The sequence below is a fragment of the Bombina bombina genome, chromosome 6 (assembly GCF_027579735.1).
Source record: "Bombina bombina isolate aBomBom1 chromosome 6, aBomBom1.pri, whole genome shotgun sequence".
In the NCBI taxonomy this organism is placed as follows: Eukaryota; Metazoa; Chordata; class Amphibia; order Anura; family Bombinatoridae; genus Bombina; species Bombina bombina.
In genome coordinates, this window is record NC_069504.1 from 528,832,965 (window position 1) to 528,857,279 (window position 24,315).

The window sequence follows — 24,315 nt, forward strand, 5'->3', positions numbered from 1 at the left end:
GTGGAACGCATAACGTCCGTTCCAGTAGGATGGTCCAGATCTGCACCTTAGCGGTAGACTCTGGTTAAGTAGGACTACAAAGGTAGTAATCTATATTCACACACCACATGGTTTCTAAAACAAAATGAGTAGTTTTGACTTTGAAAAATCGGCGCTAAACAGCCAAAGTTTGACACGGAGATATGGGGCACATATTAGGCACTTATAAGTTTGGCAGGTTATGTTACTACAATATTATTGTTGTGTTTGAGATTTTTCTAATGTCCCATACTTTGATAATTTAATGTGAATCATTGGAATGCAATGTGGCATACATTTGCTATATCGGAAGTGACACGGCTGGACTCACTTCCGGTTGGGATTGCACTGGAACGCATAGCTATTTTGAGTGTGTACACAGGTTTTTGAATTTTGTCATTAAAGGGACAGTCAACACCAGACTTTTGTTGTTTAAAAAGATAGATAATCCCTTAATTACCAATTCCCTAGTTTTGCATAACCAACACAGTTATAATTATACACGTTTTACCTCTGTAATTACCTTGTATATAAGCCTCAGCAGACTGCCCCCTTATTTCAGTTCTTTTGACAGACTTGCAGTTTAGCCAATCAGAGGTGTCTCCATGGTAAATTCACGTTCATGAGCTCAATGTTATCTATATGAAACACATGAACTAATGCCCTGTAGTGGTGAAAAACTATCAAAATGCATTTAGATTAGAGGCGGCCTTCAAGGTCTAATAAATTAGCATATGAACCAACTAGGTTTAGCTTTCAACTAAAAATACCAACAGAACAAAGCAAAATTGGTGATAAAAGTAAATTGAAAAGTTGTTTAAAATTACATGCCCTATCTGAATCATGAAAGTGTGAGTTTGTCACAGTGTTATCATGCTGATGAAGGGGAAGTTTTCCCCGAAAACATTCCAATCAAATTGTGAATTTTTCCTTACTAAAAGTGTGTGTGTGTATATATATATGTATATATATATATATATATATATATATATATATATATATATATATATATATATATATATAAAAACAAACAAAATGTACACATATACTTTTTTAATAGCAAAAATTACATATATAGCATTTGAAGATAAAGTTTACCATCACTTTAAGTAACGTTGTACTGAACATTACACTAAATGGCCTATAAATAAACCACAAAAAATATAGCAGAAGCATAAAGAAATGTGAAGTGAAACTACAATGACTATTGCAGGCAAATAGTAAATGAAATAAAATTTGAAGGGCATATTTACCATAGATATTAACACAAACAAATATATACCACTCATACAGAGGACATTGCATGGAATTTGTAGGTACTTATCCAGCCCCAGACCTGCAGGGACCAAAATACGGTGTCTTGGAAAAAAGGTTAAAAGAACCTAAGGCGGGTGGCTTGTCCTGCTGTCGCCAAGATGAGAATATCAGTGCTGCGGAATCTGTTGGCGCTCTACAAATACCTGATGATGATAATAATAATCAGTGTCAAGATAACTCCATCAATGGCTGCTCTCTCTGGTGTCTGGGACAATTCAAGCCTGGGATCCTGCGTATCAGCTGACTGCACTTTTGTAACAGGAGTTATACTGAAAGCTGTATTTAATAATGCCAACAAGATCACCCTAGTGTTGTCTGAAGTGGTCACACCGCCCAGAGAGTGACATGGCGCTAACCACTTGAAACACATTTATAAAGGCTAATAATATACAGGAAAGCAAATAAAATAAACTGCAAAATACAGAGAAACTAGCCAGGAGAAAACCAAGGACAACAAACTGCTGACCTGAGAAATGACAGTGGGGAAGGACACCCCCTACTGGAACCTGAATTGTTAAGTATCATTCAATGTCTCCTATCTTAAAGGGACAGTCACCACCAGAATTTTTGCTGTTTAAAAAAGATAGGTAATCCCTTTATTACCCATTCCCCAGTTTTGCATAGCCAACACAGTTATAATACACGTTTTACCTCAGTAAATACCTTCAATTTATGGCTCTGCAAACTGCCCCCTTATTTCAGTTCTTTTAACAGACTTGCATTTTAGCCAGTCAGTGCTGACTCCTAGGTAACTTCATGTGCGTGAGTGAGCTCAATGTTATCTATGATATACACAAATTAGCGCCCTCTAGTGGTGAAAAACTGTCAAAATGCATACAGTTTAGAGGGGGCCTTCAAGGTCTAAGAATTTAACATATGAGCCTACCTAGGTTTAGCTTTCAACTAAGAATACCAAGAGAACAAAGCAAACTTGGTGATAAAAGTAAATTGGAAACAATGGAAATTTGTTTAAAATTACATGCCCTATCTGAATCATGAAAGTTTATTTTGGACTTGACTGTCCCTTTTAAGAACAGGAAAACACCTACCTGCGGAGTTGCCTTGGTACCTTTTATGGAGGAAAAATGGAATTCTGAACCACTAGGTTTCCTGCCCTAGGGACTTTCTTCATTTCTTAGTTTTGACATGAAAAAATATTCCTAAAGACTAAAGTGATATTTGTTGTTGCTTGAAACAGTGAGTGATAATCTCTTATACAATAGAATCCTAAATGTTCCAACTACCATTTCCTTTCTGCTTTCAGAACATTTCAACTAGTGGTTGAAAAGCAGTATCAAAATAAGTAATGTAAATATCTATTTAACAATGGAATTTGCACTGAGATGTAAAAAGTCACATTATCCTTAAGATAAAAATGTAATATGAGTGTTCTCCTAAAGGGTTATACACGGCTATTATGTCCAAACTGGTTTTTATACATTTGCAGATCCTTGAAACTCAAAGATGGCTTTACTGATGTCAATGCTTTTTGAAAATGCTCCTGCTTCACTGATGATGTTTGTAGTCCATTCACATGCAGTGCCACAAGAGCAGCCTAAAAATACACAAGATAAAAGTCACAGGTCAGAATGTATAAATTGTAGATCCTGGGTGCCAACAGTTTCAGATAATGGACCACAGTGGCTTTTTGTTGTTGTTGCTTGTTTAACTAGAAATGAAAAAACTAAAATTTATGCTTACCTGATAAATGTATTTCTTTCCGGATAGGGTGAGTCCATGGAATCATCAATTACTGTTGGGAATATCACTCCTGGCCAGCAGTAGGGTGCAAAGAGCACCACAGCAAAGCTGTTAAATGTCACTTCCCTTCCCACAATCCCCAGTCATTCGACCAAAGGAAAATGGAGAAAAACGAAATAACACAAGGTGTAGAGGTGCTTGAGGAAAGAAAGAAATTTATCAGGTAAGCATAAACTTTGTTTTCTTTCTTAAGATACGGTGAGTCCACGGAATCCTCAATTACTTTTGGGAACCAATAGCCAAGCTAGAAGACACCGATGATTAGGGAGGGACAAGACAGGTAACCTAAACAGAAGGCACCATCGATTGAAGAACCTTTCTCCAAAAAGATCCTCAGTCGAGGCAAAAGAATCAAATTTTTAAAATTTGGACAGGGTATGCAGAGAAGACCAATTTGCAGCCATGCAAATCTGTTCCACAGAAGCTTCATTTTTGAAAACCCAAGAAGAAGAGACAGCCCTAGTGGAATGAGCTGTAATTATCTCAGGAGACTGCTGCCCAGCAGTCTCATAAACAAAACCAATTATACTTCTCAACCGGAGAGAAAGAGAAATAGCAAAAGCTTTCTGACCTTTACGTTTCCCAGAGAAACAAACAGGGCAGAAGACTGGCGAAAATCTCAAGTCGCCTGTAAATAAAATTTTGAAGCATGCACAACCTCCAAGTTGTGCAACAAACGTTCTTCAGAAAAGAAGAACTATGACAAAGAGAAGGAACAACAATTTCCTGAGTCAAATTTCTGTCCGAAATCACTTTTAGGAAGGAACCTAACTTAGTACGAAGAACCGCCTCATTGGCATGAAAGATATGATAAGGCGAATCACACTGCAAAGCTGAGAGTTCCGACACTCTCCGAGCAGAAGAGATAGCAATAAGAAACAAAACCTTCCAAGATAACAATTTAATATCTATGGAATGCAATGGCTCAAACGGAGCTTGCTGCAAAACTTTAAGAACAAAGTTAAGGCTCCCAGATGGAGCAACAAATTTAAACACAGGCCTGACAAAAAGATTGCACATCTGCCAGACGCTTATGCAGCAAAAAGAATTAATGCAGAAATCTGACTGACAAAACCTTTCTCCAGACCTCCCTGTAGAAAGGACAAAATTCTAAGAATCCTGACCCTACTCCAAGAGTAGCCCTTGGATTCACACCAATAAAGATATATATGCCATATCTTATGGTAAATCTTTCCCGTAACAGGCTTGCAAGCCTGAATCATGGTCTCAATGACTGACTCAGAAAAAACACGCTTAGAGAGAACTAAGCATTAAATCTCCAAGCAGTCAGCTTCAGAGAAAAAAAAATTGGATGAGAGAAGGGACCCTGAATCAGAAGGTCCTTCCTTAGAGGCAGTCTCCAAGGTGGAAGAGATGACATCTCCACTAGGTCTGCATACCAGATCCTGTAAGGCCAAGCAGGGACAATTAGAATTACCGACGCTCTCTCCTGTTTGATACGAGCAGTGACTCGTGGAAGGAGAGCAGACCGGTATGCCAGCCTGAAATCCCAAGGAACCACCAGAGCATCTTTCAGAGCGGCCTGTGGATTTCTTGACCTCACACCGTACCTTGGCAGCTTGGCATTTTGCCGAGACGCCATCAGATCCAACTCCGGGACCCCCCATTTGAGGGTTAAGTTGGAGAACACCTCTGGATGGAGTTCACACTCCCCAGGTTGAAAAATCTGTCTGTTCAGGAAAACCGCTTCCCAGTTGTCCACTCCTGGAATGTGGATGGCAGATAGACAACAATTGAGAGCTTTCGCCTACTGAACAATCCAAGTCGCCTCCTACATGGCTAAGGAACTGCGAGTTCCTCCCTGGTTGTTGATGTAAACCATTGAAGTGATATTGTCCGACTGGAACTGAGGCCAAGCCATTAGAGCATTGTAAATCGCTCTCAACTCCAAGATGTTAAAGAGGAGAGCAGACACTTCTGAGTCCATAATCCCTGCGCCTTAAACAAGACCCAGACTGTTTCCCAGCCCAGCAGGTTGGTGTCCGTGGTCACATCACCCAGGAATGTCTCAAGAAGCATGCACCCTGAGACAGATACTCCTGAGAAACCACTACGGGAGAGAGTCTCTTGTCGACTGATCTAGATCTATCCTCTGAGACAGATCCGAATGTTCTCCATTCTATGGAAAATAGCAAAGGGATTGATGCCCATGATAACATCAGACCAATTCTCTCCATACATTGAGTCACTGAAAAGTGAAGATAAAATCAATTGCAGCTAGATCCAAACTCCCAACCTTCTGGTTGCAAAATGGCTAAGCTATTTACCAGACCACAAGAGCTTGCTGTTAGCCAGACAGTAGACTGCAGAGAAAGGAAAAAGGAATAAATCCTTGATAATCTGACCTCTGTTAGAAATCTTCTCCTAGATAGAGAATCTATTAAGGTCTCCAAATAAATCATTCTTGTAGATGAAACAAGGGAACTCTTCTCCAGATTAATTTCCCATCCATGGGAAAGAGAATTGGACAAGATCTCTTGAAAGAGAGTTTGCTCGAAGAAGGATGACACCTGAATCATATATTGTCCAGAAGAGCACCTTTGCAATACTCCAAGACCTAAAAGTCTTTGTAAGATGACTCAGAAACTTGAGAAGATCCCGAATAATGGGAACAGTAAATACACATCCTTCAGGTCTATGTTCGTTATGAACAGGCCCTCTTGAACCAAAGGAGAATGGATACAACTTTGAAGGTCAGAACCTGAGAAACTTGAGGTAAATACCTAGATCCCGTTCCCAAACTGGGACTGGAACTATCCCTCCCAGAGAGGAAGGTCTTGAACCAAGGGTTCAGCCACAATGCCGGCGGGCTAACACAGCAAGTCGAAAAAGACAAGGCGTTGCTCTAAATGAACAATTAAACCTCCAGCTTCTTATCCATGGATCCGTAAAGGAGCAGCTACCCTCCATAGCAATCAATGTTCTCTGAACCATAGTAGAAAAGCTCCCTTCTACTTAGAGCACCATGCATTTTAATGGAGTCAGCGACAGGAAAATCCTTTAAAGGACAGGAAACAGGGAGAAAAGTTATCCCTAGCTTCTCCTATTCCGGTGAAAATATCCAAGGCAAGTCTAGAAACACTTCCTCATAGGAAGGAACATCATAGAAATGATAACGTTCACAAAACTTTCAACGACAGGGGTATCGATGTCATCCAAGTAGCCAAAAACCTCCTTCAACAGTACACAAGGTGTGCAAGCATACATCTGAAGTAGACCACTTCAGCATTAGATGAAGGAATTACACTGTCCGAATTTGAAATTTTACCCTCAAGCTACCAGCGAATCCTCCTCACAAACTTAGGAGAGAGAGCACTCTATGTAGCAGAATGAGGAACAGAAACCTTACTATTTTAATCTTCAAATGTCCTCTTGCATTTTCCCTGTAGGATACGAGAAACAGATAAAGCAGAAGATACCGCAGAGGATATCTGAGCTGAAAAATCTGCAGGTAATTACACTCTTCTAAGAGTATGAGAGGAACCACAGGGCACTGCATGTGCCACCATAGAGGCTTGGGATGCAGAAGGAGAAAACTGTGGTATTGCCTGAACAGTATCATCCTAGGAATTAAAAAAACACAGCAAAAGGTAGCACTCCCAAATGGGACACCTTTATTAAAAGAGCGCGGGGTATCATCCTAGGAGACATGAGGCTCAGAGGGCAACAACCTTTTATATTTATAAAATAGGGAAACAATTCAGAAATTCTTAGTCACTAAACTGCTTCTTAGCTAATATGCTATTCAAGCAGTCTTGAACGTATATTGGATATTGTCTCAAAATCTTTCTGAAGACATATCCAACAAAAAAGAATAATTTTTATTTTAAAAAAAAGATTTCCTGTAAATATTCTTAGGAACAGAGAAATATATGTGCTTCAACATACATACTTGTTTAAAATAAAACATACTTTTGTTGATTAAAGTAAAACATATTTGTTGCTTATAAAACAAAAATATTAATAATAATATAATAATATTATAGCAGTTCTGAGTATCTTAGTCACTAAACTGCTTCCTCTCATTGCTGTCTCCGGAACCAGAATACTAAATGAGCCTCAATAACTCCGCTCATCAGGGACTGTCAAACCAATACCGCTGCTCCGCTCTCAGACGGAGAATGAAGCAGGGTTATTGCAGATTAACCTAGCACAAGATGGTGCCACCCTGAGAAGAAGGAGGCGGGAGCTGCATACAGCATCAAGATGAAGCGTGCATACTTCGCGTTTGATACTGCCGCCAGGAACAGATGCGAAAACTAGCTGGGGAACAAACACTAACAGAGTTGTGCCGATATCCCCTAGGTCAACATAAATAAAAACATAATGGCACCTCCACTCTTCACTCCCCTTCTCATAGCAAGGCGCCACAAAGAAGAGTGCGCTCTCCTATAAGGTTCCTCTATCAGCCACAATAATGGCGTAGGCAGAATTAAGCAATTATACATTAGTCCCGCTCTTAATGGAAAATTAATCGGGTCCTACACTGTCCATCTCCCCTCTGAAACTTATATTAACCGAATCATAGCCAAGAGAGGGATACCTAAAACTCTGAGCCCCAAAGAGAGTTAACTCCTTCCTTGAAGAAGATTAACTCTCAAGTCTCCACAAACACATGCCAGATTTGTGCCTGCCCACTGCCATAAACCATCCTTCATAAGGATTTGTGTCCCAAACTAAGTACAGGCTTTCAGTTGTTAGAGTCTTTAACTCCTTCAGTGCCAGCATCCTAGCCCCAGAAGACAAAAAGACACTTACCTGTACATTCAGCTGTCCGGCACGAGGACAGCTCACCCGGTATGAGAGGATGCCACTCCTCACAGGGACCTGTGAAGAAAAGAAATAACAAAGTAAACCTACTTAGGTTTTCTATACCAGGGGAGCAACATGTTAGGAACTTGTGATATGGGCCTTGCTGCATTTTCCTAACTGCTTTAAAGCCACCACTGCTCTACTGAAGAGACTAACATGGAGTACGGCTATACCCAATTTTGAGAAGAAAGATCAGAGCAAACCTACTCTGGCTTTCAAAATAATAAAATCTTGATTGAAGTGAAATAATCCAATCTTCATCAGACACCAAAAACTTCACCTCCTCCTTGCACCGAAGGCAAACAGAATGGCTGGGGATTGTGGGAAGGGAAGTGACCTTTAACAGCTTTGCTGTGGTGCTCTTTGCCTCCTCCTGCTGACTCCGTGGACTCACCATATCTTAGGAAAGATAATATATTTGATTGGTATATAAACAAACTACAAATAAAATAACACTGGCATGAAATATTTTCCAACCCAGAGAAACAAACATTTAAGGCCTCCTCCACTACACCTCTTTAGTACATATCTGCAGAATATTGCTATTATAAAATCAAAGTTCTGAGAAATTCCTTGAAGAGCTGAACAGGTTTGAATAGAACAGCTGCAGGGTACATGCATGATAGCTCTTCTTAAATATACATATTTAGTTATAGCCAATAAAAACAAGGTTTTTACCAATACATCTATTTCTTCACATACAAAAGTAGTCTTGTCAGGTCTGATTGAATATAGTATGATGCTACTTGGATTAGGTAGAAACCTCCCAGAAGTCTTCCAGGGAGTTCCTCCTTCCTATATAGAGCACTTCCCTTCTTGCCTACATTAGTAGTATAACTAAGCAATTAACCTATTTAGTGAGAAAAAAAAAAAAAAAGGGAGGGCTGATCCCAATCATTTCTGGGGATTCTTATAATCCTACTACAAATACAAAGAAATGGATTTATCAATAAGTCTAAAAAATGTTTGCGATTGTATAAAGATATTCAGGACTGATAAATATTAGAATTATCCAAGCAAAGGCAAGTGTGGAGAAACAAAATAAAAATATAAAAAATACCATCTAAAGTCTGAGGATGCACTGTCTACAAACTATAAATCTGCCAATCACATGCTGCTAACTTTTGGACAAACACATTATCTTGTTAAAATGTTATAAAAGGTATGAATGGACAAGTGGTTGTGTTACATAGCCAATCCATAAAAAACTAAAGATCTGATGAAAAAGCTATGTACTTTTCAAAGGTGGTGTCATCTTCTTTAGCTTATTTGTTATAAGGATCTCAGAGCAAATTCAATTGACTAAGGGCCAGATTACGAGTGGAGCGCAAAAGTGTGTAATATTTGCGCTCCACTCAGTAATACCGGCACGCAAAATGTGCGCTAGTATTACAAGTAAAGCACAATGCGAACACGATCTTGCATTCGCATTGCATGGAAAGTTGCGCTCACGAGAGCACGCTTCCATAGGCTCCTAAAGGAGCCTCATTCTGATGCTGATAGACAAGGCACAGAACCAAGTGCAGCGAAAGGGGGTAAGTCACGCAGCGTTAGGCAGCATATTTAAAATATCTATATATTTACATATACATATATATTTTTATTTATGTATGTGTATATACACATTTTAACACATATATATGTATACAAGCATATACATACAGTATATATTTACAGTTGAAACACAGTCCCCATAGACCGCTATGTAAAGGCACTTTTCAATCCAGTTTTTTTCTCACCTCCTCACTTTAACCCCTTTAAGGAACAGTACACTTTATTTTAAGGGAAACTGGGGGACATTTATTTCATTTATCAGAGGTCTGTTCTCTGGTTAATAAATGCTTGCGGTAGCATTAACCACCCACTTGTAACGGCTGGTTATTTAACATGCGCCCCTTTACGGGTGAACATTAACTCAGTGCTCCACTTGTAATCTAGCTCTAAATGAGATATAGAAGCCTTATGTTCCTTTCTGGCACCGGAATGAGCAAACATATAATCTGTAGGATTTCCAAATAAAACCTCAATAATGTGAAACATAATCTTATATAAGCTTTAACATAAGCTTTATGAATTAGTAATGCGTGAAAGTTACCACCTCCTAGACAAAGGAAGTAATATTCTATTTAAAAAAATCAGATGGAATAAACACTGGGCCAAGGATAACAGGAACAAAGGTTTAAAGAACCAGATTTAAATAGCATAAATAAATGAGATGCTTGAAAATAAAAGTATTTCAGAGCCTGCAATAATAATAACCTTTTAACTACAAAGTACTGCAAACAAACCTATATTCATAGCACTTAGGAAAAATGTCAAAAGCTGTAGAAGCTGCCTCCTAAGAAAGTAGAGTTACTTACATCTGCTCCTATCATTCTGATGAAGACAAGCACTATTTACAGGGACATCATAGATACAAACTTGCATTTTAAAAATGGCTCCAGTAAAACTATCGCTGTTTCAGTGGCGTGTATAGTGCTAGCGATGAATCAGTTTGTGTCGTACAAGCCACAACTAAAGTAACTGAGTAGGCATATTGTTTTAGTGCAGATACATTCCTAGTTAAACCTTCTATTCTTAAAAGGGACATGAAACCCTAAAGTTTTCTTTCATGATTCAGAAAGTGCATGTGATTTTTTTCCCCCCAATTTACTTCTTTTAAATTTGCTTCATTTTCTTGGTATCCTTTTTTTGAAGGAGTAGTTATGCACTACTAGGAGCTAGTCAAACACATGGTAAACCAATGACAAGGAGCATTTATGTGCAGCCACCAATCAACAGCTAGCCCCTAGTAATGCATTGCTGCTCCTGAACCTTCCTAGGTCTGTTTTCAACTAACACCAAAAGAACAAAGACAATTAGATAATAGAAGAAAATTAGAAAGCTGTTTACAATCACATGCTCTGTTTGAATCATTAAAGAAAAAATGTGAGTTTCATGTCCCTTTACGACCAAAGACGTGCAGGGTACGTCCTACAAAAACAGGCACTTAAAGGGACACTAAACCCATTTTCTCCTGTTAAGTGTAGTCAGTCCACGGGTCATCCATTACTTATGGGATTATAACTCCTCCCTAACAGGAAGTGCAAGAGGATCACCCAAGCAGAGCTGCTATATAGCTCCTCCCCTCTACGTCATATCCAGTCATTCTCTTGCACCTAACTAAAGATAGGACGTGTGAGAGGACTGTGGTGTGTTAAACTTAGTTTTTATTTCTTCAATCAAAAGTTTGTTATTTTAAACAGCACCGGAGTGTGTTGTTTGTTCTCAGGCAGCATTAGAAGAAGAATCTACCTGAGTTTGTCTATGATCTTAGCGGTCGTAACTAAGATCCACTTGCTGTTCTCGGCCATTCTGAGGAGTGAGGTAACTTCAGAACAGGGGATAGCATGCAGGGCCCACCTGCAAGGAGGTATGTGCAGTAAATTATTTTCTAAGGAATGGAATTGACTGAGAAAATACTGCTAATACCGATGTAATGTAAGTGCAGCTTTAAATGCAGTAGTAGCGACTGGTATCAGGCTGATATGTATGTATGTATACTCTGAGGTATTTCTGGGGAATGGAATTTCACTAAGAAAATACTGTCAATATTAAAGTAATATTTGAGCCTGAACTGCAGTGAAAGCGACTAGCAGCAGGCTTATTAATAACACTTCATAATTTTCAATTTTTAAAACGTTTACTGGCATGTTAATCGTTTTTTCTGAGGTACTTGGTGATAAAACTTTATGGGCATGATTTTTACCACATGGCTGTCGTTTTTTTCTGAATAAAAACAGTTTACTGAGCTTCCCCACTGTTGTAATATGAGTGGGAGGGGGCCTATTTTAGTGCTTTATTGCGCAGTAAAAATTTAGTCACAGTCTTCCTATTTCTTCCTCCATGATCCAGGACGTCTCTACAGAGCCCAGGGGTCTCCAAAACTAGTTTTGAGGGACGTAATCAGTCACAGCAGACCTGTGACAGTGTGTTTGACTGTGATAAAAACGTTTATTATTTCAACTGTTATCCGTTTTGGGTATTAAGGGTTTAATCATCCTTTTGCTGGTGGGTGCAATCCTCTGCTAACTTTATACATTTTCTGTTAAAATTTGGTTGTTTTAACATATTTGGTTCATTGTTAATTCAACTGTGTCACATTTTTATGTTTCTTAAAGGCGCAGTAGCGTTTTTTATATAGCTTGTAAATTTATTTAAAAGTTTTTTTCCAAGCTTGCTAGTGTTATTGCTAGTCTGTTTAAACATGTCTGACACAGATGAATATGTTTGTTCACTATGTTTAAAGGCCAATGTGGAGCCCAATAGAAATTTGTGCACTCAATGTATAGATGTTACTTTGAATAAAAGTCAAACTTTATATGTTAAAAAAATATCACCAGACAACGAGGGGGAAGTTATGCCGACTAACTCTCCTCACGTGTCAGTACCTTCGCCTCCCGCTCAGGAGGTGCGTGATATTGTGGCGCCAAGTACATCAGGGCGGCCCATACAAATCACTTTGCAAGACATGGCTAATGTTATGACTGAAGTACTATCTAAATTGCCAGAATTAAGAGGTAAACGCGATCACTCTGGGGTAAGAACAGAGTGCGCTGATAATAATAGAGCCATGTCTGATACTGAGTCACAATTTGCAGAACATGAGGACGGAGAGCTTCATTCTGTGGGTGACGGATCTGATCCAAGTAAACTGGATTCAGACATTTCAAATTTTAAATCTAAGCTTGAGAACCTCCGTGTATTACTAGGGGAGGTATTAGCGGCTCTGAATGATTGTAACACGGTTGCAATTCCAGAGAAAGTATGTAGGCTGGATAAATATTTTGCGGTACCGGCGTGTACTGACGTTTTTCCTATACCTAAAAGGCTTACAGAAATTGTTAACAAGGAGTGGGATAGACCCGGTGTGCCCTTTTCACCCCCTCCTATATTTAGAAAAATGTTTCCAATAGACGCCACCACACGGGACCTATGACAGACGGTCCCTAAAGTGGAGGGAGCAGTTTCTACTCTGGCTAAGCGCACCACTATCCCGGTGGAGGATAGCTGTGCTTTTTCAGATCCAATGGATAAAAAGTTAGAGGGTTACCTTAAGAAAATGTTTGTTCAGCAAGGTTTTATATTACAACCCCTTGCATGCATCGCGCCTGTCGCTGCGGCGGCATTCTGGTTTGAGTCTCTGGAAGAGACCCTTAGCACAGCTCCATTGGATGAGATTATGAACAAGCTTAAAGCCCTTAAGCTAGCTAATTCATTTATTTCTGATGCCGTAGTACACTTAACCAAACTTACGGCTAAGAACTCCGGATTCGCCATTCAAGCGCGTAGAGCGATGTGGCTTAAATCCTGGTCAGCTGATGTGACTTCTAAATCTAAATTGCTTAATATTCCTTTCAAAGGGCAGACATTATTCGGGCCAGGCTTGAAAGAAATTATCGCTGACATTACTAGAGGTAAGGGCCATGCCCTGCCTCAAGACAGGGCCAAACCAAAGGCTAAACAGTCTAATTTTCGTGCCTTTCGTAACTTCAAGGCAGGAGCAGCATCAACTTCCTCCGCTCCAAGACAGGAAGGAACTGTTGCTCGCTACAGACAGGGCTGGAAACCTAACCAGTCCTGGAACAAGGGCAAGCAGGCCAGAAAACCTGCTGCTGCCCCTAAGACAGCATGAAGTGAGGGCCCCCGATCCGGAAACGGATCTAGTGGGGGGCAGACTTTCTCTCTTCGCCCAGGCTTGGGCAAGAGATGTCCAGGATCCCTGGGCGTTGGAGATCATATCTCAGGGATATCTTCTGGACTTCAAAGCTTCTCCTCCACAAGGGAGATTTCATCTTTCAAGGTTATCAGCAAACCAGATAAAGAAAGAGGCGTTTCTACGCTGTGTACAAGACCTCTTACTAATGGGAGTGATCCACCCAGTTCCGCGGTCGGAACACGGGCAAGGATTCTATTCAAATCTGTTTGTGGTTCCCAAAAAAGAGGGAACCTTCAGACCAATCTTGGACTTAAAGATCCTAAACAAATTCCTAAGAGTTCCTTCGTTCAAAATGGAAACTATTCGAACCATCTTACCCATGATCCAAGAGGGTCAGTACATGACCACAGTGGATTTAAAGGATGCCTACCTTCACATACCGATTCACAAGGATCATTACCGGTATCTAAGATTTGCCTTCCTAAACAGGCATTACCAGTTTGTAGCTCTTCCCTTCGGGTTAGCTACGGCTCCAAGAATCTTTACAAAGGTTCTGGGCTCTCTTCTGGCGGTACTAAGACCGCGAGGCATAGCGGTAGCTCCGTACCTAGACGACATTCTGATACAAGCGTCAAGTTTCCAAACTGCTAAGTCTCATACAGAGTTAGTTCTGGCATTTCTAAGGTCGCATGGGTGGAAGGTGAACGTAGAAAAGAGTTCTCTATTGCCACTCACAAGAGTTCCCTTTCTAGATTCTGTAGAAATGAAAATTTACCTGACGGAGGACAGGTTATCAAAACTTCTAAATGCTTGCCGTGTCCTTCATTCCATTCAACACCCGTCAGTGGCTCAGTGCATGGAGGTAATCGGCTTAATGGTAGCGGCAATGGACATAGTACCATTTGCGCGCCTGCATCTCAGACCGCTGCAATTGTGCATGCTAAGTCAGTGGAATGGGGATTACTCAGATTTGTCCCCTCTGCTAAATCTGGATCAAGAGACCAGAGATTCTCTTCTATGGTGGCTTTCTCGGCCACATCTGTCCAAGGGGATGCCCTTCCACAGGCCAGATTGGACGATTGTAACAACAGACGCCAGCCTTCTAGGTTGGGGCGCAGTCTGGAATTCCCTGAAGGCTCAGGGATCATGGACTCAGGAGGAGAGACTCCTTCCAATAAACATTCTGGAATTAAGAGCAATTTTCAATGCTCTTCTGGCTTGGCCTCAGTTAGCAACTCTGAGGTTCATCAGGTTTCAGTCGGACAACATCACGACTGTGGCTTACATCAACCATCAAGGAGGAACAAGGAGTTCCCTAGCGATGATGGAAGTCTCAAAGATAATTCGCTGGGCAGAGTCTCACTCTTGCCACCTGTCAGCGATCCACATTCCAGGCGTGGAGAACTGGGAGGCGGATTTTCTAAGTCGCCAGACCTTTCATCCGGGGGAGTGGGAACTTCATCCGGAGGTGTTTGCCCAACTGCTTCATCATTGGGGCAAACCAAATCTGGATCTCATGGCGTCTCGCCAGAACGCCAAGCTTCCTTGTTACGGATCCAGGTCCAGGGACCCGGGAGCGGTGCTGATAGATGCTCTGACAGCACCTTGGGTCTTCAACATGGCTTATGTGTTTCCACCTTTCCCGATGCTTCCTCGATTGATTGCCAGGATCAAACAGGAGAGAGCATCTGTGATTCTAATAGCGCCTGCGTGGCCACGCAGGACCTGGTATGCAGATCTAGTGGACATGTCGTCCTGTCCACCATGGTCTCTGCCTCTGAGACAGGACCTTCTGATTCAGGGTCCTTTCAAACATCCAAATCTAATTTCTCTGAGGCTGACTGCATGGAGATTGAACGCTTGATTCTATCAAAGTGTGGATTCTCGGAGTCAGTGATTGATACTTTAATACAGGCTAGGAAACCTATTACCAGGAAAATTTACCATAAAATATGGCGTAAATACTTATATTGGTGCGAATCCAAGAGTTACTCATGGAGTAAGGTTAGGATTCCTAGGATATTGTCTTTTCTACAAGAAGGTTTAGAAAAGGGTTTATCTGCTAGTTCGTTAAAGGGACAGATTTCAGCTCTGTCTATCCTTTTACACAAACGTCTGGCAGAAGTTCCAGACGTTCAGGCTTTTTGTCAGGCTTTGGCTAGGATTAAGCCTGTGTTTAAGATTGTTGCTCCGCCGTGGAGCTTAAACTTAGTTCTTAACGTTCTGCAAGGTGTTCCGTTTGAACCCCTTCATTCCATCGATATCAAGCTGTTATCTTGGAAAGTTCTGTTTTTAATAGCTATTTCCTCGGCTCGAAGAGTCTCTGAGTTATCGGCCTTACATTGTGATTCTCCTTATCTGATTTTTCATTCAGACAAGGTAGTTCTGCGTACTAAACCTGGGTTCTTACCTAAGGTAGTCACTAACAAGAATATCAATCAAGAGATTGTTGTTCCATCATTGTGCCCTAACCCTTCTTCAAAGAAGGAACGACTTTTGCACAATCTGGACGTCGTCCGTGCCCTGAAATTTTATTTGCAGGCAACTAAAGATTTTCGCCAAACTTCTTCCCTGTTTGTCGTTTATTCTGGACAGAGGAGAGGTCAAAAAGCTTCGGCTACCTCTCTCTCTTTTTGGCTTCGTAGCATAATACGTTTAGCCTATGAGACTGCTGGACAGCAGCCTCCTGAAAGGATTACAGCTCATTCTACTAGAGCTGTGGCTTCCACTTGGGCCTTTAAGAATGAGGCCTCTGTTGAACAGATTTGCAAGGCTGCAACTTGGTCTTCACTTCACACTTTTTCAAAATTTTACAAATTTGACACTTTTGCTTCTTCGGAGGCTGTTTTTGGGAGAAAGGTTCTACAGGCAGTGGTTCCTTCCGTGTAAAGATCCTGCCTGTCCCTCCCGTCATCCGTGTACTTTTAGCTTTGGTATTGGTATCCCATAAGTAATGGATGACCCGTGGACTGACTACACTTAACAGGAGAAAATATAATTTATGCTTACCTGATAAATTCATTTCTCCTGTAGTGTAGTCAGTCCACGGCCCGCCCTGTTTTTTACGGCAGGTCTAAATTTTAATTAAACTCCAGTCACCACTGCACCCTATAGTTTCTCCTTTCTCGTATGGTTTCGGTCGAATGACTGGATATGACGTAGAGGGGAGGAGCTATATAGCAGCTCTGCTTGGGTGATCCTCTTGCACTTCCTGTTAGGGAGGAGTTATAATCCCATAAGTAATGGATGACCCGTGGACTGACTACACTACAGGAGAAATGAATTTATCAGGTAAGCATAAATTATATTTTTTCTTTCTTTCATGGTTCAGATAGAGCATGCAATTTTAAGCAACTTTCTAATTTACTCCTATTATCATTTTTTCTTCGTTCTCATGCTATCTTTATTCGAAAAAGAAGACATCTAAGCTAAGGAGACAGTCAATGTTTGGTTCAGCACCCTGGACAGCACTTATTTAATTGTGGGTGCATTTAACCATCAATCAGCAAGAACAACCCAGGTTGTCAACCAAAAATGGTCCGGCTTCTAAACTTACATTCTTGCTTTTCAAATAAAGATAGCAAGTGAATGAAGAAAAATTGATAATAGGAGTAAATTAGAAAGTTGCTTAAAATTGCATGCTCTATCTGAATCATGGAAGAAAAAATTTGGGTTCAGTGTCCCTTTAATGACCAAGGACATACCCTGCACGTCCTCAGGGGTTTCAAGCAGTGGAAGCGATCGTGATCGCTTCCAGCCGCTTTCAGGGTATTGCAGTGATGCCTCGATATTGAGGCATCCTGCAATACCCTTTTTTTAGCATCCAATGCAGAGAGAACCACTCTGTGGCCCTCTCTGCATTGGCCAGCGATGGTGCCGATCGTTGGTGGGTGGGAGCCATAGCAGGGAGGCGGCCCATTGTTGGAGGGACTTCCGGATCCTGTCCCTGCAGTGCGCACGAGTGAGCTGGATAAGTATGAGTGCGAGACTCAGTCACATTAATAGCAAATGTATGGGAAGGAGGAATAAATGTTGGAAAAAGGATCTGGGAGTGGGGTAGGGTATTGAGGGGGGGCAGCTAGACTACAGAAAATTGGGTTTGAAATAATAATAAAAAAATATATATATTTTTGTTTTAGCAAACTGGGTACTGGCAGACAACTGCAACACTGGGTACTGGCAAGATCCAACACTGCATTTTATATATATATATATACATATATTATATTATATATTTTTTTTAAAAGCCTTTTATTTTAGACTTTCTGCCAGTACTTAAGATGGCAGTGACAATTGTGAGGTGGGGGAGGGAAGAGAGAGAGCTGTTTGAGGGAGGTCAGGGAGGGATCAGGGGGTTGGATGTGTCTACATTAAAGCTAAAATTAACCCTACAAGCTACCTAATTAACCCCTTAACTGCTGGGCATAATACAAGTGTGGTGTGCAGCAGCATTTAGCGGCCTTCCAATTACCAAAAAGTAATGCCAAAGCCATAAATGTCTGCTATTTCTGAACAAAGGGGATCCCAGAGAAGCATTTACAACCATTTGTGCCATAATTGCACAAGCTGTTTGTAAATAATTTCAGTGAGAAACCTAAAGTTTGTGCAAAAGTGAACAATTTTTTTTTTTTTTCATCGCATTTGGTGGTGAAATGGTGGCATGAAATATACCAAAATGGGCCTAAATCAATACTTTGGGTTCTCTACTAAAAATAAATAAATATATTTACATGTGAAGGATTATTCAGGGATTCCTGACAGATATCAGTGTTACAATGAAACTATTGCAAATTATGAGAAAAAAAATGGTTTGGAAATAGCAAAGTGCTACTTGTACTTATTGCCCTATAACTTGCAAAAAAGCAAAGAACATGTGAACAAGGGGTATTTCTAAACTCAGGAGAAAATTTACAAACTATTTAGCATGGGTGTTTTTTGGTGGTTGTAGATGTGTAACAGATTTTGGGGATCAAATTTATAAAAAGTGTGTTTTTTTTTTTTTAAAAAAATCATCCTATTTTATAATTTTTTTATAGTAAATTATATGATATGATTAAAATAATGGTATCTTTAGAAAGTCCATTTAATGGCAAGAAAAACAGTATATAATATGTGTGGGTACAGTAAATGAGTAAGAGGAAAATTACAGCTAAACACAAACACTGCAGAAATATAAAAATAGCCCTGGTCCTTAAAGGGACAGTATACACTCATTTTCATATAACTGCATGTAATAGACACTACTATAAAGAATAAGATGCACAGATACTAATATAAAAATCCAGTATAAAACAGTTTAAAAACTTACTTAGAAGCTGTCAGTTTGGCTCTGTTGAAAAGGTAGCTGGAAAGCCCACTGAAAGTGGCAAATAAGACACTCCCCCCACTCCCCCTTCTTTTGCATATGAAATGACCCTTTACACAAACAGGAGCAAGCTGGAGAAGTTAGCTGACGGTATTCACATAAAACTTTGGGGCTTGGTTAGGAGTCTGAAAATCAGAGCAATGTTATTTAAAAATAAGCAAAACTATACATTTATTTTAAAAAAAAAAACTTTATGGGCTATATAAATAGATCATCTACAAAACATTTATGCAAAGAAAAAATTAGTGTATAATGTCCCTTTAAGGTAAGAAAATTGGAAAATGGTCTGGTCAGTAAGGGGTTAAGGAAGCCATTATCCAGCAACCAGGTCTTTACACTTATTTATTCAGGATTTAAATAACTAATATAAGATTAACAATTGCATCTGTATATTATTATCAGGCTAATCTTTTAATGCATCATTATATCTAGCATGTATATAGTCACTTTAAGTGTTTCTTTATATTTCAGTATTTTGTCTATGTAGCCTCTGTTTCTCCAGGCAAGTATGAGAAGTGATCTGGACAATACATTAGTCTACGCTCTTCAATGAGTTACATGGAAGAATAAATGCAGGGCCGGCCTTAGGGCAAGGCGGCCACCTCGGTCTCCGCGGTCAGGGGGGCCCCGCTGCGCTGGTTGAAACAAAAAAATTTATTTATTTTTTTGCTTCTGCCATTTTTTCAAAAATATATATATATTTTTGGCACCATTTTAATTTTTGGTGCAGTTTTTACCCAGGGAAAATTTCAGGAGTGAGGAGTGGCCGAGCGGAGGCACAGGTGACAGGCACAGCACTTACGCATCATGCTACAATCTGAATGATTAGAGGATATACACGATTATTCTCCAATTATTTAGCTCTTGCAAGGCTAAGAGGTTGGTGACTGGTGGTGAGAGGGGAGGAGGTGGAGCACCTGGAGGCGGGAACAGTGAGAGGACAAAGGAGATCCCAGAGAAGCCGCAATGGGCACCGCAATGGCTTGGACCGGCCCTGAATAAACTCAGTCCAGTCAGTGAGGCGCACAGAGAGAGTGGGTAACCGTGGGAGTTGCAGCAGCATTCAGAGACAAGAGGGAGTGTTTGGGACCGACCGAGGAGGAGACGGGATTAGTCAGGGGCTGGCTGGCTGCCTGGGTAGTTTCTGTTGCAGACTGCAGACAGTTGATATATATTGGTAAGCACTAAGCAGAGGAGCGAGCTAAGAGTCAGATGATATATAAGATTAGAAGAACTACTACTCAGTCTCTTTCTATAAGCTTTTCCCATTTTCCCTACTAGTACACACGGCCTCGACTGTACATAAAAATTACAAATACCGGCTCTGACCTGCCAGATAATGATTGCCAATTGATAGGCTTTGATTTTCAAAATTGCAATGCAACCAATGAATGCATAATAAAAATTATAATATATACATTTACAAATCGATAGGTATTAAAAATAATGCTAGCTTAGCCAATCATGTACTGTCCATTTGTAATACCTAAATTATTTCTCTCTCTTTCTTTTAAATTTATTTATTTATTTTCCTTTTTTTTCTATTTCCTTTAATTATTATGTTTTGTGTTTTTTTGTGTTTTTGGGAGTACTTTTAAATCAAATAAAACTCTGAGGAACCAAAATTTTAAACTACCTAGGCTGTTACCCAAAATATAATTAATTCAAAATATTCAATATTTATAAAATATTTGTTTGGATGGTTTTTATTTTTCCCTGTACATTGAAAATATAAAGTCAGAGTGATCTAAAGGTGTATGTATCACATTTGCTCTTCTATTTGGCTATGAAGGAGTTAATATTTTTTTCTTAATTTAATTGGAAAAAAAAATATTCTACAGTCAGTTTTGCCAGCCAGCGGAGAAATGTTTGATCCAATGTATGAATTGTAATGTAATGTAATCTCTTGTTGAATAAAACTCTTATTATTGAGAGGGAGCTGCTTAGTGACTTTGTTAACAGAGAGTCTGAGATTAAAGGGACAGTACACTGTAAAAAAAAAAATTGTGCTTTTAAGCCACAGCCTATTAAAATGGGTTGAGCTTGGAGGTAATATCAGATCTTATTATGTTATGATAATTATCACTTTGTGTACACACACTTGCTTCCTTATCTTATATTTGTCTGGAAAACTAAAGCTCAATACATAGAGAGAACAATGGAAAATTATCATTTTATTACTTAATTATCCTGCACCCCACTGTGAGTTTTTCTGCTGGCTGTGTTTACTTATGCTATGCAATAGCTGAGACTCCAGTATAAAAATTTTCAGTATAGGTTAGGATACCACAAGCTAAATCAGCTATTTAAAAATCCAAAATAGGGGTAAAGGAGCTACTTGTAAACAATTTAATAAACTCCAGCAGGTAAAATGGATCATTGAGAACAATTTAAATGGGAGAAGTTTTTTTTTGTGAACCGTGAACTGTCCCTTTAAGTGCCACAAGAGCTCTGAACAGCTTGCACTAATCAATAACATAAACCCCTGCCCCAGAAAACACAACTTTCTCTTTTCTCAAATCAGTAGCACAGCACAAGTGTATTATTTGTGCTTCTCAGTGCAAGGAGCTTTCAGATATTCCATGGTTTATTGTTTTTCGACCATATTTTTTTAAACATTTGGGGGCGTGGTTGGGGGCGGAGTAATAGGGGGCCCCATTTTGGCATCCTGCCTTGGGCCCTGCAATGGCTAGGGCTGGCCCTAAATATATGTTTTGAGTTTCCCTCCCTTTTCTCCTGGTGATACACTATTGTATAACATGGGTCTGTGATGAAAGAAAGCTCCACTAGTGGCAGATTACTATTGTTTAACATTGGTCTGAAATGAAAGAAAGCTCCACTAGTGTCAGATTACTATTGTATAACATGGGTGTGTGATGAGAGAAAGCTCCACTAGTGGCAGATTACTATTGTATAACATGGGTCTGTAATGAAAGAAAGCTCCACTAGTGGCAGATTACTATTAAATAACATGGGTCTAAGATGAAAGAAAGCTCCACTAGTCGCAGATTACTATTGTAAAACATGGGTCTGAGATGAAAGAAAGCTCCACTAGTGGCAGATTACTATTGTATAACATGGGTCTAAGATGAAAGAAAGCTCCACTAGTGGCAGATTACTATTGTATAACATGGGTGTGTGATGAAAGAAAGCTCCACTAGTGGCAGATTACTATTGTATAACATTGGTCTGAAATGAAAGAAAGCTCCACTAGTGGCAGATTACTATTGTATAACATGGGTGTGTGATGAAAGAAAGCTCCACTAGTGGCAAATTACTATTATATAACATGGGTGTGTGATGAAAGAAAGCTCCACTAGTGGCAGATTACTATTGTAAAACATGGGTCTGAGATGAAAGAAAGCTCCACTAGTGGCAGATTACTATTGTATAACATGGGTCTAAGATGAAAGAAAGCTCCACTAGTGGCAGATTACTATTGTATAACATGGGTGTGTGATGAAAGAAAGCTCCACTAGTGGCAGATTACTATTGTATAACATTGGTCTGAAATGAAAGAAAGCTCCACTAGTGGCAGATTACTATTATATAACATGGGTGTGTGATGAAAGAAAGCTCCACTAGTGGCAGATTACTATTGTATAACATGGGTCTGTAATGAAAGAAAGCTCCACTAGTGGCAGATTACTATTGAATAACATGGGTCTAAGATGAAAGAAAGCTCCACTAGTGGCAGATTACTATTATATAACATGGGTGTGTGATGAAAGAAAGCTCCACTAGTGGCAGATTACTATTGTATAACATGGGTCTGTAATGAAAGAAAGCTCCACTAGTGGCAGATTACTATTGTATAACATGGGTCTGTAATGAAAGAAAGCTCCACTAGTGGCAGATTACTATTGAATAACATGGGTCTAAGATGAAAGAAAGCTCCACTAGTGGCAGATTACTATTGTATAACATGGGTCTAAAATGAAAGAAAGCTCCACTAGTGGCAGATTACTATTGTATAACATGGGTCTAAAATGAAAGAAAGCTCCACTAGTGGCAGATTGCTATTGTATAACATGGGTGTGTGATGAAAGAAAGCTCCACTAGTGGCAGATTACTATTGTATAACATGGGTCTGTAATGAAAGAAAGCTCCACTAGTGGCAGATTACTATTGAATAACATGGGTCTAAGATGAAAGAAAGCTCCACTAGTCGCAGATTACTATTGTAAAACATGGGTCTGAGATGAAAGAAAGCTCCACTAGTGGCAGATTACTATTGTATAACATGGGTGTGTGATGAAAGAAAGCTCCACTAGTGGCAGATTACTATTGTATAACATGGGTGTGTGATGAAAGAAAGCTCCACTAGTGGCAGATTACTATTATATAACATGGGTGTGTGATGAAAGAAAGCTCCACTAGTGGCAGATTACTATTATATAACATGGGTGTGTGATGAAAGAAAGCTCCACTAGTGGCAGATTACTATTGTATAACATGGGTCTGTAATGAAAGAAAGCTCCACTAGTGGCAGATTACTATTGAATAACATGGGTCTAAGATGAAAGAAAGCTCCACTAGTCGCAGATTACTATTGTAAAACATGGGTCTGAGATGAAAGAAAGCTCCACTAGTGGCAGATTACTATTGTATAACATGGGTCTAAGATGAAAGAAAGCTCCACTAGTGGCAGATTACTATTGTATAACATGGGTGTGTGATGAAAGAAAGCTCCACTAGTGGCAGATTACTATTGTATAACATGGGTGTGTGATGAAAGAAAGCTCCACTAGTGGCAGATTACTATTGTATAACATTGGTCTGAAATGAAAGAAAGCTCCACTAGTGGCAGATTACTATTGTATAACATGGGTGTGTGATGAAAGAAAGTTCCACTAGTGGCAGATTACTATTGTATAACATGGGTGTGTGATGAAAGAAAGCTCCACTAGTGGCAGATTACTATTATAGAACATGGGTGTGTGATGAAAGAAAGCTCCACTAGTGGCAGATTACTATTGTATAACATGGGTCTGTAATGAAAGAAAGCTCCACTAGTGGAAGATTACTATTGAATAACATGGGTCTAAGATGAAAGAAAGCTCCACTAGTGGCAGATTACTATTGTATAATATGGGTCTGTAATGAAAGAAAGCTCCACTAGTGGCAGATTACTATTGTATAACATGGGTCTAAAATGAAAGAAAGCTCCACTAGTGGCAGATTACTATTGTATAACATGGGTGTGTGATGAAAGAAAGCTCCACTAGTGGCAGGTTACTATTGTATAACATGGGTCTAAGATGAAAGAAAGCTCCACTAGTGGCAGATTGCTATTGTATAACATGGGTGTGTGATGAAAGAA

General features: G+C 39.7%; 1 protein-coding gene across 1 annotated transcript in view; it reads right to left on the reverse strand.

Moving 5' to 3' along the window:
• Window positions 1–1,056: 1,056 nt before the first annotated feature.
• SPATA5L1 (spermatogenesis associated 5 like 1) overlaps window positions 1,057–24,315 on the reverse strand; it is a 45,522-nt gene continuing 22,263 nt past the window's right edge. Inside the window, exon 9 of the mRNA XM_053717451.1 lies at window positions 1,057–2,890. Within this exon, the coding sequence (XP_053573426.1) occupies window positions 2,738–2,890 (153 nt within the window). The 3' untranslated portion in view covers window positions 1,057–2,737. The remainder of the gene's footprint in view (window positions 2,891–24,315) is intronic.